Raw genomic sequence first — 17,508 nt, forward strand, 5'->3', positions numbered from 1 at the left:
AAAAATATTGTGTATTATCATGATATTTTGACTCCTTTTACAAACCTTGATGAGTTTTATCTCTTGTTTAAATAGGTGGTCACACACACCATTGCTAGTCTTTCATTAACTTCTATATATTTTTATTTTTTGGTTGATTATTTTAGGATGCTTAATTTTGATATTTCAATGAATTTAATTAAATTTTTAATTCAACTTTTAATTGCACTTATGCATTTAGTACTAATTTTTTGGGCATTTTTATTTTTTTATTGAAGGTGAATGCTTCACTAAAATCTCGTAGATTTTAATTAAATATAAATTTTTCTATGCATTAAATTTGATAGAACTCTAATCAAATCCAATTTTACATTAAATTAATCTCCAAACATGATAAGGAATTAGGAGTTAAAAGCCTGAATCCTTCAAGGATTTACTAGTGTTTTCAACTGCTTGCAAATCCCTCTAAGTGCCTTCTCCCGTACAGAACCTAATGCAAAATGTAATTGTAACAAGGCAAGCTGGGGTTAGGCAGACCCCTACCAGTTATACAACAATACCATTGGGTTTTGAACCTGCAACGTCCCAACACAAGGTGAAGTGCACTAGCTGCTCCTACCAGACAAACCGAGCCCCCCGTTGGTAACAATCTGATCATTTCCTATTATAATGATCCAATAGTTTTCACTTTTCACTGCATCACTTCTCCATTGCACAAATAAGGTGCAAAGATCAAATAAATTCAAAACCCATCATGGAAGTCCCATGGGTTTCAAACTGTTCATCCCATATCAAGTGACAACATATCAAGTGACAAACCACGATCACCCCTAACCAAGAAGGTAGAGCCCTTGCTGGCAAGATTGACCCTTTCTATTGCTAAAATATGTTTACATACTACAATCTAAACGAAGCAAACCACAAGATAAAGAGAATAAAAGAACAAAAGACAAAATTTACGTGGTTCAGCATTCAGGCCTACATTCACATGCAAAAGGAGGAAAGCGAGAAAATACAGAGCTCTCAAAACCATAATCTCCAATACACTCAAAACTCTCATCCCCGACTCTTAAAAAGATGAGGCTATATATATGACAAAGGGCATAAAACCCTATTTGGTAAAAACAGAAAATTACAAAACCAGACAGGTCCATTCTGCAGGGCCTCTGCCCCCCGCAACTCCGGAGGGGCTTGTGGTAGGCTTTGGTCTCAAGCCTAAGAGCCCGATCCCTCCACTACCACCACAAACCCCATTGAAATTTCTCATTGTAAGGTCAACAAAATATTTTTGAATCTGGTTATGGATAGAAGCGAGTCCAAAATTCAAGACACCCACAACAGGCCACACCAGCAGGAACTCTTCTCACGAGCATGCAAAGACTCGCATAGTCATGAACATGCAGCAACGGCCATAATTTCACACAAAGAAGACATAAGTTGTGTATATGATGAATCATCAAAACTGAAATCCAAATTTAAAAGAGGCTAATCATTGATATTCTTTTAGTGATGTAATAATTACACGTATAACAGCTCAAGGTAATAGAGAAACTGTGTAAGCACACACTATCCATTCACCAAGTTTCCATGTTCACAGCCACAGGCCACAGCATACATATCACACAAAAATCATCAGTTAGTTATGCAAAAGAACGCACTTTTAATGCCCACAAAGGTTCCACTCATCTGGTAGGGGCGAAGGGAGAATCTCAAGGGCTTTATCAACCGGAGGCCTGCCAATGCATCTTTAACTATTCGTCCATTTTGCAGGGCATAATGGACAGAAACAAAGTTGGAGCATGAAAACAGACTTTATGATATCACAGAAGACGTAACAATGACCACTTCATGTGACACTATCGACGAGTATAACCATAACCCCTACCAACTACCAAGCATTACAGCACAACGTCCCAGTTGTTCACTTATCACTTGAGGTCTGACACACCTGCACAAGCATATTCTATAACGTCGGATAAAAAACCTCAAACTAGGAAAGTCAGCCAAACATGTTTCAAACACCAAACAAGCTATCCCGACAAATACACATTAAGCCAGGTGATGCGATGAGGTTCGCAATCTTCTCCATACAAAACTAATCCATGGTATGTGCTGCTTTTCGCCTTAAAAGGGGCACTAAATCAAGAGCATTGATCTTTGCGGCCAGTATGAAGTCATTTTCAGTCAACCCACCTATGACAAAATTAGTTTAATAAGGCACAGTTTTAGGTAATAATGATTCGAGTGTAATAAGTTCTAGCATCAGTTTAATGCTTTTGATCAGAATAGTTCAGTTACATGACAAAGTATGGAACCAGTGTCAGGGCTTTTGGAACTGCAAATGGCAGACGAGCATGTGATTATGAAAGAAACGCCTTAGCAAGCATACTGTAGCCAACCAGTCTCCCTATCAAGTACTACTAGCCCCGCAAGCATAAACAAGATTCAGATAGCAATAAATGAACCAATCATATATGTACAGTAAACTGGCTTATGCAAATATAGATTGACCATGATCAAATTCATTAGCTTTATGGACTTACCCACTGAGTGTGTCCAAATATCAATTTTAACATTGTTCCAGCCCACAAGATGAAGATCTGGATGATGCCCTGAAAAGAAACAATTAAAGAAATGTTTTCAATATGATATATAGCAAAAGATCTCATGCAAAATAGCTAAATAAAAAAAAACTACCTTCAGCTTCTGCAACATTTGCTACCAGCTGAAAAAACTCCAACCCCTTAGTGAAGGTTTTCACTTTCCATGACTGGTGCAGTTTCAAAATGCCCGATTCATTCTGAAGACTCCATCCTGGTACCTAAAATTGCCTAGGATAAACTATCAACACCTTTTCTTTTTCCTTTTGGGTTCTCAAATAACATGATTCCATACCTCAAGTCAGAATGGAACAAATTGAACAGCTATACAAAGTTATACCTTCTGAATTAACTCAGATGCTGACTGTTCAGTCATAGGATGGATATCTTTCGAGTTACATGGTACACACTTCTTTTCTGACAAGGCTGCCAAATAATACCAAAACACAAAAGGCATGAGAACGTTTGTCCACTTCTTGGTGCAACTTTTGAATGGATGCCTTGAATAATTGAATTGTAATAAGAATCAAGAGTAGTGAAATTGAATGAACAATATTCACTTAGAATGTCAATATTTGATGTACTTTCGTTATATACATTTGTGTGTGTACATACTTAGTTGTATGTATGGGCATATAAGTATATGCATGTATATATATGTGTATATACATACAAGTATATGTATGTATATACACTATACATATATATGTATACTTGTATGTATATGTGTATATGTATAGTCTTTGTACATATATTATATAATATACATGAAACCTTTTGTATTTTTTATTGGTATGAATTAGCTATTTGCCTAACGGCTAGTCTAACAGCATGTATATGTGTATATGTATAGTCTTTGTATGTATATTATATAATATACATGAAACCTTTTTTGTATTTTTTTATTGGTGTGAACTAGCTATTGGCTACTAGCCGTTAGGCATGCCTAACGGCTAGTTTGACTAGCTGCTGGGCATGTCCAACAGCTAGTTTGAATTCTCCTTTGTCCTCTTCTTTATGTGTGTGTGTGTGTGTGTGTATATATATATATATTTCAACAGAATCTAGAGGTGACGAGTGGTAAGATGTCACTATTGCAAAGAAATGGGACATATGAAGAGATGTTGCCCTGCATTGAAAAAGAAGAATGGAGGTTCTGCGACTCAGCCCATTAGAGAGAGTCCTATGGACAAGAATGGGAAAATAGATGGTAGTGGAAATACTCAGCCCATTGGAGAGAGTCCTATGAAAAAGGAGAGTATCACAACTTTCTATAAAAGACAACCATGTACATATTTTCAGATCATAATGCAGTCATTACATGTACATGGATTATTACCAAACTACTATGAGGGCAAACTAACTAGAGATTTCATTGTCCTATAGCACAGATAAATGCTTCATTCAGCTGGCAGTTCGGGTGTTCATATATAGAGATGCACCGTCAAATCTTAAAAAAAAATGGTATTATTTGTTGTAAAAAAGGCATAAAAATCTCAAATAAAAGACACATCGATTTGATCGGCCAAAAGCCAAATTAAAAAGGAAAAAAAATGAGAAGGTATAGAACATTTTCATGTAGAAGCATTTATTAAGGCATACACTGCAAATATACAATCATCATATAGGCTGTCACATGGACACTCCATTTTGCCCTCCGTACCCATGCCAACATGGGGATTTTTCCCTCCGTACCCATGTTGACACGTGTGTCCCCGTGTCAACACACGTTGACACCTGGACACGCCATTTTACCCTCCGCACATACAAGGTCGTATTCAATTTATAATTTATAATTATATTTTCAGTTTATAACTTTATATTTTCAGTATATAATAAATATTTTAGATATAGCATATATATTTAGATTATATTTAGTTTATTTTGAATTTATGTGATATATATAACCTGTTAGAAAATGACCTTGAATGCAATAGGTTCAAGAATGAACCCATAAATACGCATATAAAGTGCGAATACACATACCCACTAAGGGGTAACCAAATGCACATAAAGTGCAAACACATTAACCCACAAAGGGGTGAAGCCAAAAGGCTAAAAAGAAATAATCTTTATTGAAGGGAGAGGCAAAACTCTACAAAGAAATGAGGGGGTTGCACCCCTTTATATACAAGAGGAAAATGGAGAGAGAGGGAGCCATTGGGGCTCCCACTAGGTAGATGTTGGGGAGCCCCAACGTCTACACAAGTGGGGCCCCCAATGATCCCAAGATGAAAAAAGAAAAATAAAAAATAAAAAATAAGAAATGAAGAAAAACCCTAAAAATAAAATTACATGGTAAAAAGACCAAAATACCCCTAGAAATAAAATTACATGGTAAAAGAACCAAAATACCCCTATCGGGTATTTTGGATACAACAAAAAATATACACATATATATATATATGATACATGTTTATATTTTAACACGCCCCCATCAAACTTTGCGTGGGGGAACGAAAAGTTTGAAAAATACAAGAGGAAGAATTTCAAGTCTTCAAGAATCTTCAATAAAAAACGTCATCTTTATAGCATGTCAGTGAAATTGACAACTGTCATCCTTCAATTGGTCTTGACGGGGAGCCTTCAATTGTCTTCAATAGTGATCATCCCCAAGCACTTTATCGAATGGTCTATATCAAGGTTATTCTTCCATCTCTTCTTTAAGATCCTGTGACACAATTCAAGGAGCTCAAAGTATAGAAAAATATATAATTTCAAAAGAAGTAAGATATATCAACTCATTTTTCAAATGATCATAACATTGAGCATTAAAGAACATATGATTCAGTATAAAGAAACAAAATAATGATGCCCAACCACTTAAAACATTGAATCAATTAGAAGTAACTAAGGCAAGATTGAATTATGTAATAATTTAGTATTGAAAGAAGTCTCATATAGACCAACTTTCAAGAACCTATACTTGAAAATAAGCAAAAATGAGAAAAATTCTAATAAGTGCCCAAGTGTAATAGCCATTATGAGCATATGCATACGATATCATGTAATGAATTAATACTAGAATAAGTCACTTATGGACACTCATACTTCAATCAAGTATATTACTTAACCCACAAGAAGAGGCAAAAGCAGTTCTCTTGAGAGAGATTTTTCAAAAGGAAATGCTTTAAATGATAAAAGAAAAGGTATGAACCTTACACTAGAACAAAGTGTAAAAACACATGCAAGTCCACTTATGGGACAAAGATATATCCTTAGATACAAAAGAACATGGGACACTCATACTTCAATCAAGTATATTACTTAACCCACAAGAGGCAAAAGCAGTTCTCTTGAGAGAGATTTTTCAAAAGGAAATGCTTTAAATGATAAAAGAAAAGGTATGAACCTTACACTAGAACAAAGTGTAAAAACACATGCAAGTTCACTTATGGGACAAAGATATATCCTTAGATACAAAAGAACATGTGCGCATACAAATTGTGCTATAAAACATGAACAGGAGTTAGAAAATCTCATACGCAAATGAAAACCAAATTACACATTCCCATAAATATGAAATTTTGCAAATCTCAACAATAGTTCATCCATTACAATCACCTCATTAGACCTCCAAAACCAACAAATCAAGTGTATAAGCGACTAGAACAGGAACATAAATATAATGCCACTAACAGGCCAAAGGCACACACGAAGGTGTGTATAAACACCGCTTGTCTACATATAATAATACTTGAAGTGAGTATATCAGCGACTAGAGCAAGAGTACAACAACCAACCATGGGTTAAAGTCACACACAAAAGTGTGAACAAACACCTCTTGTCTACATATAATGACACTCAAACTCAAGTATATTCAGCGACTAGAACAAGAGTACAAATTCAACCATGCGCTAAAACACACATGAAGGTGTGACAAAACATCTCTTGTCTACATAAAATGACACTTGAAATGAGTGTATCAGCGACTAGAACACAAAAGTCAACCATGGGCCAACATCACATACAATGGTGTGAAACAACAAGCCTTGTCTACATATAATGACACTCAAGACAAGTGTATCAGCTACTAGATCAAGAAAACAAAGCCAATAAATAGGCTATAAACACACACGAAGGTGTGAACAACATTTCTTGTCTACATAAGGTGACACTTAGATAGGAGACATACAAGGAGAATGTCAATTGAGGTAAGAAGACTTATAAAGACAAACACTAATGCAAATAATATTGACAATTTTAAACAAATTTTGAAACACTATGGTTTCAAAAACAATATATATCCATCATAGGTACTCATAATAAAGAGCATCCATAGTAAAATCAATGGTCAAAGAGAAACTGAGCGATACAACACACTCATGATTAGAGAACATGAAACAGTCAGTTTGAGCCAAACCACATGTGACAACCAAAACTGACCTAAACTGAGGTGCCCATAACTCACCTCAACAAACATCTTTGCTATAACAAAAATAAGGCAAAAAAGGATTGATGCATCATATAACAACTTGTGATGGACAACATAAGTGTCATAAAAGGCAAAGAATACTCTTAAAAAGATATTCTTTCAAATACGCAATGCCATGTGAAAGAATCTTTTTAGGATAATCCAAGAATCAAATCAAGTTTTAGGTATGGAATTATATGCACAAGTGCAATTCAATGCAAAAAAGAAAATCTTGAACAAATCACGACCAACGTAGGCATCTTTTAATAGAGATGATAAAATTAAGAAGTTTGAAAATCTCATGTGAAAAGATTCACACACAAAAAGAGAAGTTTACAAACTTGCAATATTAGAAGAAAATCCAAACTAAGGGATTAAGCATGTAGAACGGAATGGGATTCTACAATAAGACCTTCTAAAGCTTACAACGAAACTTCCCAAAAGAACCACCAAGATTCTCAAACAACAATCCTTCACAAACCAAAACTTCGAAGGATTTTCATAATCATTCTTCTCACAAGAACCGTGAAAGTCTCACAAATAGTAGTCACCAACAAGAACTACAACACTCAAAAATGAGTATGCAAAGCAAAGAGGAAAGATAAAAACTTAATTCAAATGGGAGAAATCCACACTCAAGACTTACTAAAAGCATTCATACATTAATTACACAAAGAGTAACAAGAGTGCACTAAGACACACAAAAAAGACTATTAAATGAGAGAACCTCACAAAAAGTGATTAGATTACAAATGAGAGTCAAGTGCATTAAGCAAAGACCAATAAGACTCATTAGTAATAAACACATGATTTTCGAAGTTAGAGCCAACTCATAAGTCAGTCACAAAACAATTATGCGAAAAGAGAATGTAACAAGCATTAATCTAGTCAAATAATGGACATGTATAAAGCTTACAATGAGACACATAATTGAAGATAATCATATTTGAGATTTTTAAGAAAAACATCACTACATAAGAGAGAAATCTCAAGCCAAATAACAAGTCACGATTACTCCTTTTAATAAATAAGGCAAGAGTAGTTTTAAAACAAATATTGCTCAAATATATATGAAATGACTCATTAAGTAAACTTTGTTGATCATATTATAGAATTTTCATGGACGGTCCAATTAAATGTCAAGGGTTTTTCCCGAAAACACACAAAAAAAGCCATATTCAAGACTTTGAGTGGATAGGCACAAACATGTAAGGAATCTCTAATAAACATCCTATCACTACCCATAATATACAATAGCAATTATGGTTTTTGTAGAAAAGTACACAAATTATCACAATCTTTTATATACTAAAAATTTCAATCTCAACCCAACTTTTTTAAGAACTTCCCACACATATGTAATTCATGCTTTCAAACAACGTTAAGCATGTAACTTCAAAGTACCAAAGTTATTTTATAAAAATTTAAATTCAAAGAGTCAAAGATTTTATCACAACCACGTATGTCCTGTTAAAATATATGTACTCATATATATATATATATATATATATATATATATATATATATATTCCATCATACCCGACTAAGGGTATTTTTGTAATTTTTCCTAATAGAGGCATTTTAGTCTTTTCCATGCCTTTCTTCTTTTTCTTTTTCCTTTATTATTTGTATTTTTCTTTTTTCTTTTCTATTCTATTGTATATGCATTAAATGCATGTTGCATTGGGGGTCCCAACCAAGAGTCGTTGGACCCCCAACGGTCACAAATGTGACCGTTGGGGGCCCAACGACTCCTTGTTGGGCCACCCAATGCCCACTCCTTCTCTCTTTTCTCCCACTCTCTTGTCTATAAATAAAGGGGTAGACCCTTTTGCATTGTAAGGCTTTTTGAAGCCCATTTCTTGCTTTTATAACATTTTTATATTTGCAAGCCATTGTTGACTTTTGTGTGTGTCCATTGTGGACTTGATCTTTGCATTCTATGTGTGAATGTTCATTATAGGACATTGTGTTTATTTTCACGTATTTCATTACATGGTATCAGAGCAAGGTTTATGCTCTTGATTCTTGCTATAGCTAGTTGATTAGTTATAGTTTGCATATTGTATTTCTCTTTCTTTGTTTGTCATCCTTTCTTGAGTCATTATGGAAGGAGAATAAAAATCGATCTTTCTTTCAAACTTAATGGTACCAACTACATGATGTGGGCCGCCGCTATGGAGAACAACCTCAAGGGCAAAAAACTTTGGGGATATGTTATGGGCACTATTTCGGAACCACAACTCCAACTCACAAAGATGGACGGTGATCAAGAAAAAGCACTTGAAGGAAATGCTCGCATGAAGGCCATTAAAGATCACCAATCTAAAGTCGAAAATTGGGAAAGCAAACATGCAAAGATTCTTGCATGGTTCATGAACAATGTGGAGCTCAAAAATTGCGCCAACATTGAAAAATTTTGAATGGCAAACAAAGCATGGTTCTTTATGAAAGGTATGTATACTCAAAAGGACCTTGCTAAACAATTCTTCCTCCAAGAGAAAATTCGTACCATTAAGCAAGGGAAAATGGGTGTAAGAGATTACTTTAGCACCCTTGAACCCTTATGGGATGAGCTATTTCTACTAGAACCAAAATGGGTTTCTAGTGAAGATGTTGAACTACGAAGAGAACAAATGAAAAAAGAACATTTTCTCCAATTTTTACATGAGCTTAGGCCCGAATATGAACAAGTTAGATCTTCTCTACTTCATAGATCTAAGCCTCTTGCGTTAGAAGAGGCCATAGCCAAGATATGCCAAGAAGAAACTTGTCTTGGCATGATTAAAGAAAGAGATGAAGTTTTGGATGTGTCTAAACCCGGCAATCATATGAAAGCTTACAAGCCTCCACACTTTGGAAGGCAAAATAGCTATAATGGCAACTATAGAAAAGTCATTTGCCATCATTGCCAAGAACCGAGTCACATAAGACCTAATTGCCCTAAGCTAAATGAAGCTCCCAAAAGTAAGGTTGCTTCCGTTGAAGAAACTATTCAAAAGAAGGAGGAGCCCATCAAAGGGAAGGATTCCTTCTCTCTTGCTCAACTATCGGAGGCACTTCAAATTCTACTCAAATCACCATCAACTTCGGGTGCCGCTATCGCTTCCTCTTCTCCTCCAGCTATCTCCTCTTGGATCCTTGATTCTGGAGCATCCTTTCATATGACAGCTCTTGAAAATGGGCTATCCAACTTATGTAATAATTCAAAAACCTCTTATGTTTCAACCGTCGATGGTACATCTTTACAAGTCAAAAGTTTTGGAATGTTAAGTTTTTCCAAAGATTTCCTTATGCCAAATGTGAGGGTGGTACCTCAACTTAATTTAAACCTTCTCTCTATTTCTCAATTATGTGATCATGGATGTGAAATCTCTTTCTCAACTAAGGGTTGCTCTATATAGGATCTCCGGTCCGGAAAGCAGATTGGGCAAGGCCATAGGAAGGGAGATCTCTATTACATGAGCAACTTGAAAATTCCAACCAACTCTTTTTGTAACCATGTCCAAGATAAAAATATTGAAACTTGGCACCAAAGACTTGGACATCCAAGTTTCTCAAAAATGTACTTCTTTTCCTTTAGAAATAAATTTTGTTATGAGAAACATTTTGTTTGCAAGAGTAGCATTTTTGAACTTTTGTGTCTAAGAAGCCATTTGAGTTAGTTCATTCGGATGTTTAGGGCCCTTCTCCGGTCATATCAAAAGAAGGATACTCCTATTATGTTACATTCATTGATGACTACACTAGATATGTGTGAATTTATTTTCTCAACCTAAAATCCGATGTCTTTGCCTTCTTTAAGAAATTTCATATGATAGTCAAAAATCAATTTTTAAGTAATATCTCTACTCTTAGATCTAATTCGGGTGGAGAGTACCTATCAAATGAATTTCAAAATTATTTAGAATCAAATGGAATTTGTCATAAAAAATCTTGTCCTAGAACTCCTCAACAAAATGGTCTAGCTAAAAGAAAGCATAAACACATTTTGGAAACCACTAGGACACTTCTTATTTCCAAAGAAGTTCCAAAAAGCTATTGGGCCGAAGCCGCTTTAACATCAACTTACTTTATAAATACAATGATATTTTCATCCTTACAAAATACATCTCCATATGAAAAACTATTTGAAAGAACACTTGATTTTAATAGATTAAGAATTTTTTGGTGCAAATGCTTTGTTTTTTCACATAAAAGAGATAAATTATCCCCTAAAGTTATTGAATGTGTTTTCTTAGGATATGGAGAAAATAAAAAAGGTTTTACATGTTTCGACCTTAAAAGCAACAAACTATATGTTTCTAAAGATGTAACCTTTCTAGAAAATGAAAATGGTTTTGAGAAAACAAAAGATATTGATGAAAGCGAATATGCTTTCTTGTTTGATCTTCTTCCTCAAGAAGATGTGACTCCTCAAGAAGAGGTAATTTCTAATGAGTTGTTGAATGACCAAGAGGATATTCCTCTTAACAATGTTGAAAATGAAAGTAATATCATTGAAAATAGACCAATTCAAACCTATGTTAGGCGTGGTCAACAAGTTCCCATAAGTGCCTTAGAAAAATACTTTCAAGGTTCCAACATAGAAGAAACCTTCTTAAGAAGATCAGGCCGAATCTCTAATCCTCCTAATAGGTTTGTTTCCTATGAGTCTCTAACACTAAAATATAGAGTGTGTTTAATTGCGTTACACTTTTTTCATGAACCACCTCATTATAATGAAGCCAAAAATATTCTCAAGTGGGTTGAAGCCATGAACTTAGAACTTAATGCCCTTGAAAAGGCAAAAACTTGAAAAATAACCTCATTACCCACTGGAAAGAAATCTATTGGATGTAGATGGGTCTTCAATATCAAAACTAAAATTGATGGGTCATTAGAACGCTATAAAGCACGGTTGGTAGCCAAAGGATACGCCCAAGAATACAACATTGACTATGAAGAAACTTCCACTCCCGTAGCTAGAATGACTAGTGTTAGGACTCTTATTGCGGTTGTTTCAGTTAAAAAATGGCCTATTTATCAATTAGATGTTAAGAATGCATTTTTAAATGGTGAATTAAACGAAGAGGTCTACATGGATCCTCCACCAGGAGTATGTATTGGTAAAGATAAAATTCTCAAACTTAACAAAGCATTATATGGATTGAAATAAGCTCCAAAGGCTTGGCATGATAGATTTAGCAATGTCATGACAAGTTTAAACTTTCGTTCATGTTATACTGACACTGCTTTATTTGTGAAAAGTGCAGGGTCCTCAGTAGTTATTCTACTGTTTTATGTTGATGATATGATCATCACTGAAAGTGATGAGCAAGGAATTAATGATATTAAGAAAATTTTAAAAGAAAATTTTAACATGTCTGATCTTGGTTTCTTAATATATTTTTTAGGTATTGAAGTAGCATACTCTCCATGAGGGTACATTCTCTCTCAGATGAAACTTGCTGCTAACATTTGTTCAAAGTCTGGCATTTCAGATGATAAGAAAATAGAAACCCCTGAAGTTATCAATGCAAAGTTGAGGTTGGAAGATGGAATCCTTCTCGAAGATCCCACTCCCTACAGTCAACTTGTTGGGTCTCTGACATACTTATCCATCACTCGGCCAGACATAGCTCATGGAGTTCACTCGGTCAATCAGTTTCAACATGCACCTACAACCGTGCACATGAGTGCAGTCTTAAGAATCATCATATACATTAAAAATACTATAACTAAGAGAGTTTTTCTTTTCTCTTCTTCATCACTTGATTTAATTGCTTATACTGATGCTGATTGGGGAGGAAATCCCAATGATAAAGTTTCAACTACCAGTTTCTGTGTATTCTTAGGTGACTATAATTTCCTGGAGATGAAAGAAGCAGCACAAAGTATCATTGTCCTCAACGAAAGCGGAATATCATGCAATGATTACTACAACCATGGAGCTTGTGTGGCTTAGAAGTCTCCTTAGTGATATGGGCATAATCATCTCTACACCTTCAAAGATGTGCTGTGACAAAAAAAGTGTCATTTACATCGCAAGCAACCACATTTTTCATGAGCGTACTAAACATATTTAGATGGACTGTCACTACGTTCGTGATGAATATCTAAGAGGGACTATAGCTTTGTCGTATGTTACATCTGAGTACCAGTTGGCAGATTTTTTCACCAAGGCTCTTGTTGCTCCTCGTTTTATGTTTCTTCTCAATAAGCTTTCGATCATGTCCCCGTAAAGCTTGAGGGAGGGTGTTAAAATATATGTACTATATATATATATATATATTTCCATCATACCCGACTAAGGGTATTTCTTTAATTCTGCCCAATAGGGGCATTTTAGTCTTTTCCATGCTTTTTTTCTTTTTCTTTTTCCTTTATTATTTGTATTTTTCTTTTTTCTTTTTTATTATACATGCATTAAATGCATGTTGCATTGGGGTCCCAACCAAGAGTCGTTGGACCCCCAACAATCACAAATGTGATCGCTGGGGGCCCAACGACTCCTTGTTGGCCCCCCCAATGCCCACTCCTTCTCTATTTTCTCCCTCTCTCTCTCACTCTCTTGTCTATAAATAAAGGGATAGACCCCTTTGCATTGTAAGGCTTCTTGAAGCCCATTTCTTGCTTCTATAACATTTTTATATTTGCAAGTCATTGTTGGCTTTTGTGTGTGTCCACTGTGGACTTGATCTTTGCATTTTATGTGTGAATGTCCATTATAGGACATTGTATTTATTTTCACGTATTTCATTACATGTCCATCAATACAAAACTTTAAATCACATGTAAGACTTGAAATATAATCACAAAAACTCCTAAAGCCATACACACGAGTTCAAGTAAGATTGACATCAAATTATGCTTGGAAGATAAACATGATAAACGACCCATTCAAGCAAGTTTTGAGCAATCATATATCTAGAAAAACAAGTTCACCAATTTAAAAATTATCATTTAAAAAAATTCAAAACATGCGAATAAGTGAAATGTGATATGCGAAAAAGTAAAGGTTCAATGAAAACCCAAATAACACAAGTACTTAATGTGCAATAGTGAAAAAGGCAAAAGCTAAATGAATAACACAAGCACTAATGTGCAAAATACATTTTGATTTAAAAAACATAATGATAGAGGAAACACATGCATATAAATGATCAAGAAAGTAGCTTCAAAATGCATGATACTTTTAAGAAAAAGAATACATACTGAATAATTTCAAGAAAGAGAAGAGAAACAACGAATACTTCACCATTTTTCTTGAAGTTTCTTGAGTGACACACTTCCCGATGCATCAAAAAAATAACTCGATCACCGCCTAGCTCTGATACCATGTTAGAAAATGACCTTGAACGCAATAGGTTCAAGAATGAACCCATAAATACGCACATAAAGTGCAAATACACATACCCAATAAGGGGTAGCCAAATGCACATAAAGTGCAAACACATAAACCCACAAAGGGGTGAAGCCAAAAGGCTAAAAAGAAATAATCTTTATTGAAGGGAGAGGCAAAACTCTACAAAGAAATGAGGGGGTTGCACCCCTTTATATACAAGAGGAAAAGGGAGAGAGAGGGAGCCGGCATTGGGGCTCCCACTAGGTAGACGTTGGGGAGCCCCAACGGTCATATTAATGACCGTTGGGGCCCCCAATGATCCCAAGATGAAAAAAGAAAAATACAAAAGAAAAAATCACCCTATCGAGTATTTTGAATACAACCAAATATATATATATATATAGATATATATATAGATATAGATATATATATATATATGATACATGTCTATATTTCAACATAACCATGTCCCCGTACCCACATTTTTTGGAATTGCCGTGTCGTACCCATACCCGTACCCGTACCCGTACCCGTACCCATACCCATACCCATACCCATACCCATACCCAGGTAACATAGGATAAAGGTCTTGACAAGCATCAAACAAAATATTTCATTACAAATAAAAGTTATGTTTCTGAACTAAAATTTAGCCACATGCCAAAGAATTTTTAATAGAGGAAAAATCCCATTGCAGAGAATATATTAAATTAAATGAGTAAATGGAGGATGAGGTGCTAGCTGATTCAAGAATTCATTATTGAATGGACATTTTAGCCCGTCATGTAGTATTCATGAATACATGCATCAACACAGAATCAACAATGGAACACTGCAGCGCAACTGTTTCAAGAGAGCAACCAAATTGACCATATCTCTCTCAAATATAGATGATGAGCAAAAGGGAAAAAGGGTCACCCTGTGAATAAAATGTCAAAAGGAAAATACAGCACAAAAATATCACCGTCAAATAACATGCGAAGGTAATAATAATAGACAAAGATAATAATAATAAACATTAAAATTGAAGCATACTTTAAACTATAGTAAAAGTACTCATCAAGGACAAAGTGGATATAGAAGGTATGAGTTCACATCTTAGAAAATGTAAGATGAAAAGGAATTTGTAACATCTTGTTGTGATACAGGCTAAGGAAACGATGAGCAACAATAAGTTGGACAAATTCAAAAGAGGCATAATACAGTAAAATCCCTAGAAAGGAGTGATGGATTAGCATCTGAAAGCAATGACCCTGTTTCAAAATGTTGAGGAACCAATGTATGTAGACAACCGTGAGGAAGGGAAAATTTCACACAAACCTTCAGCTTCAGAGATTGCAAAGAACCGAGGGAGTGGTTTCCTAGTTGACAAGACCTTCAGCTGAAATATGTCACTTGAAAATTGAATCTGTATGAGAACATCTAATTTACCAAGAAAGTGCACCAACAGGACAGAAAGCAGCTTGAAGAAGCATAATGGAAGAGTTATGAGCCTCTGGTTCCAACCAAAAAAGCTTATGACCCATAGCCAGGAGTATGGAACAGTCTAATAGAAAAATCAAATCAGAGATATAGCAACTTAATGTTCAATGCCCTTTTATAACAAAATCTAAAATGAAAAGCTCAGGCTACCACAACCTGGTAACGTTGAAAAGTCCCCGATAATGGAACAGCTACCACACTATTTAACCTATTAGAATATGATTCATTACTTTGACAACAGGTTGGCATATAAGCAGCAGTTTTAATGAATAACGTATGTGTACAACTATTCCAGAATCACATAAGACAATGTCATCCAATGGAACTCAGCTTTTACAAATAACTGGGACACCAACCAATAATGTGAAAAAAAATCCAATTCTTGTTATTGTTTTGATCATGGTCACTAGGTTGGTACAATTTATCGGTCACCAAGACTAAAAAAACCCACTATGCTGGGGTAGGATCGTTTAAGCTAAAAAGGAATCCACTATACTTGGTAATGTGACATGTGGGTCACCGCCCAAATTATGGTTTGGATTAAGTAAACTATTATTCGGGATTCCTCTGATATGTTTGAATCAGTACTGCACAGACTGAAATGATCAATTTATGGTGGAACATACTGCAGAGATGTCACTAAACATGCACGTTTCAAACTTCTACGAGTGCGCAGGCATGAATTCCGATATGATTGAAATGATCCAATTTGGTTCTTCAATTTTCAAGCCATAAAAAGAACAAACAATTCTCTTATACATGGACACCAAGAATGCCCAACTTGTCAATGAATGTAATCAATTGGTCACGCGTATGTGCTATGTCTAAAATGCCCACCAGACACATGAATTATGAATTCATATAAATCTTCCCACAAAGAAGAAGCAAGTACAATTTGCATTACACCTTCATAAAATGATTCATGCAGCATTCCTTATATTCGATGAGTGGGTCTAAACAGGTAAAAAGTGTTCGCTATGGTCCGTAGCTTCCCTTCTTAAATATGCAATTAAAATCACACCAATTAAAAACCAGAAATCTTGAATTGAGTCACCCATACTCTAAAACCATTCAAGATCAAGCACAAGTATCAGAAACCCATCATTACAAACACTAAAGCTTATCCTAAATATCAAACGCCCAATAAAACCCAAAAAAGTGGTCCACGAAATATAACAAAACAGATACAAATACGAAGTAAAAACTGTAACTTGTGCTATGAAGAAAGGGCAGTAGCAGAGCTAGTAATAAAAGCACCCACTAAACCGTCTGATGATCCAAAAGGAACCAAAAGCATGAAGAAAAAGAAACCTTATATCATATGATTAAAAATTAGTAAGAGAGAAGAAAAGTACCACAATCCACGGCTTCCGAGCGGGGATTGGTAGACATTTCGACCACCCTCGGCGCCGCTCCAAAGCTACCCCCCAGAAACAAAACCCAAATGTTTATAGAGAGGGAGAGGGAGAGAGAGAGAGAGATGTTAAGAAAATGAATGAAGGGTGTTACCTTACAAACGCGATAAAGGAGGCGCGGTTGCAATGCCGCACTCATGCCTGCTCGCTTTTCGTAAAACAGAGTCTCACCAGAAGGATTCGCTTCACAGCCACCGACTTCTGGCCCCAGAGATCATGGGAAACAGATTAGGTGATTTGCCATATCACTATCAGTTGCTTGGCATCTTGGCCGTCCATCTCAGCCACGGA

At 35.4% G+C, this 17,508-nt stretch overlaps 1 protein-coding gene across 1 annotated transcript; it reads right to left on the reverse strand.

The window, feature by feature from the left end:
* Positions 1 to 1,519: 1,519 nt before the first annotated feature.
* On the reverse strand, positions 1,520 to 17,421 carry LOC149831992 (pterin-4-alpha-carbinolamine dehydratase 2, mitochondrial-like). The gene is made up of 7 exons (XM_090014253.1): positions 17,312 to 17,421; positions 17,158 to 17,222; positions 15,641 to 15,714; positions 2,920 to 3,005; positions 2,677 to 2,800; positions 2,523 to 2,591; positions 1,520 to 2,172 (listed from the first exon to the last, which is right to left on the reverse strand). The coding sequence occupies exons 1-7, from the start codon at positions 17,354 to 17,356 to the stop codon at positions 2,075 to 2,077; spliced, it is 561 nt and encodes a 186-aa protein (XP_089870379.1). The 5' UTR covers positions 17,357 to 17,421; the 3' UTR covers positions 1,520 to 2,074.
* Between the last annotated feature and the right edge of the window lie 87 nt (positions 17,422 to 17,508).

The sequence above is a fragment of the Nuphar pumila genome, chromosome 7, assembly GCF_984573655.1.
Source record: "Nuphar pumila chromosome 7, dmNupPumi1.hap1.1, whole genome shotgun sequence".
Taxonomy (NCBI): Eukaryota; Viridiplantae; Streptophyta; class Magnoliopsida; order Nymphaeales; family Nymphaeaceae; genus Nuphar; species Nuphar pumila.

Coding starts and splice junctions, on each gene's coding strand:
- LOC149831992 (XM_090014253.1), bottom strand. CDS start 17,356: ATGAGTGCGGCATTGCAACCGCGCCTCCTTTATCGCGTTTGTAAG. Junction 17,223..17,311: donor TCCTTTATCGCGTTTGTAAG/GTAACACCCTTC, acceptor TCTGGGGGGTAG/CTTTGGAGCGGCGCCGAGGG. Junction 3,006..15,640: donor TGCAATCTCTGAAGCTGAAG/GTTTGTGTGAAA, acceptor ATTATTTGGCAG/CCTTGTCAGAAAAGAAGTGT.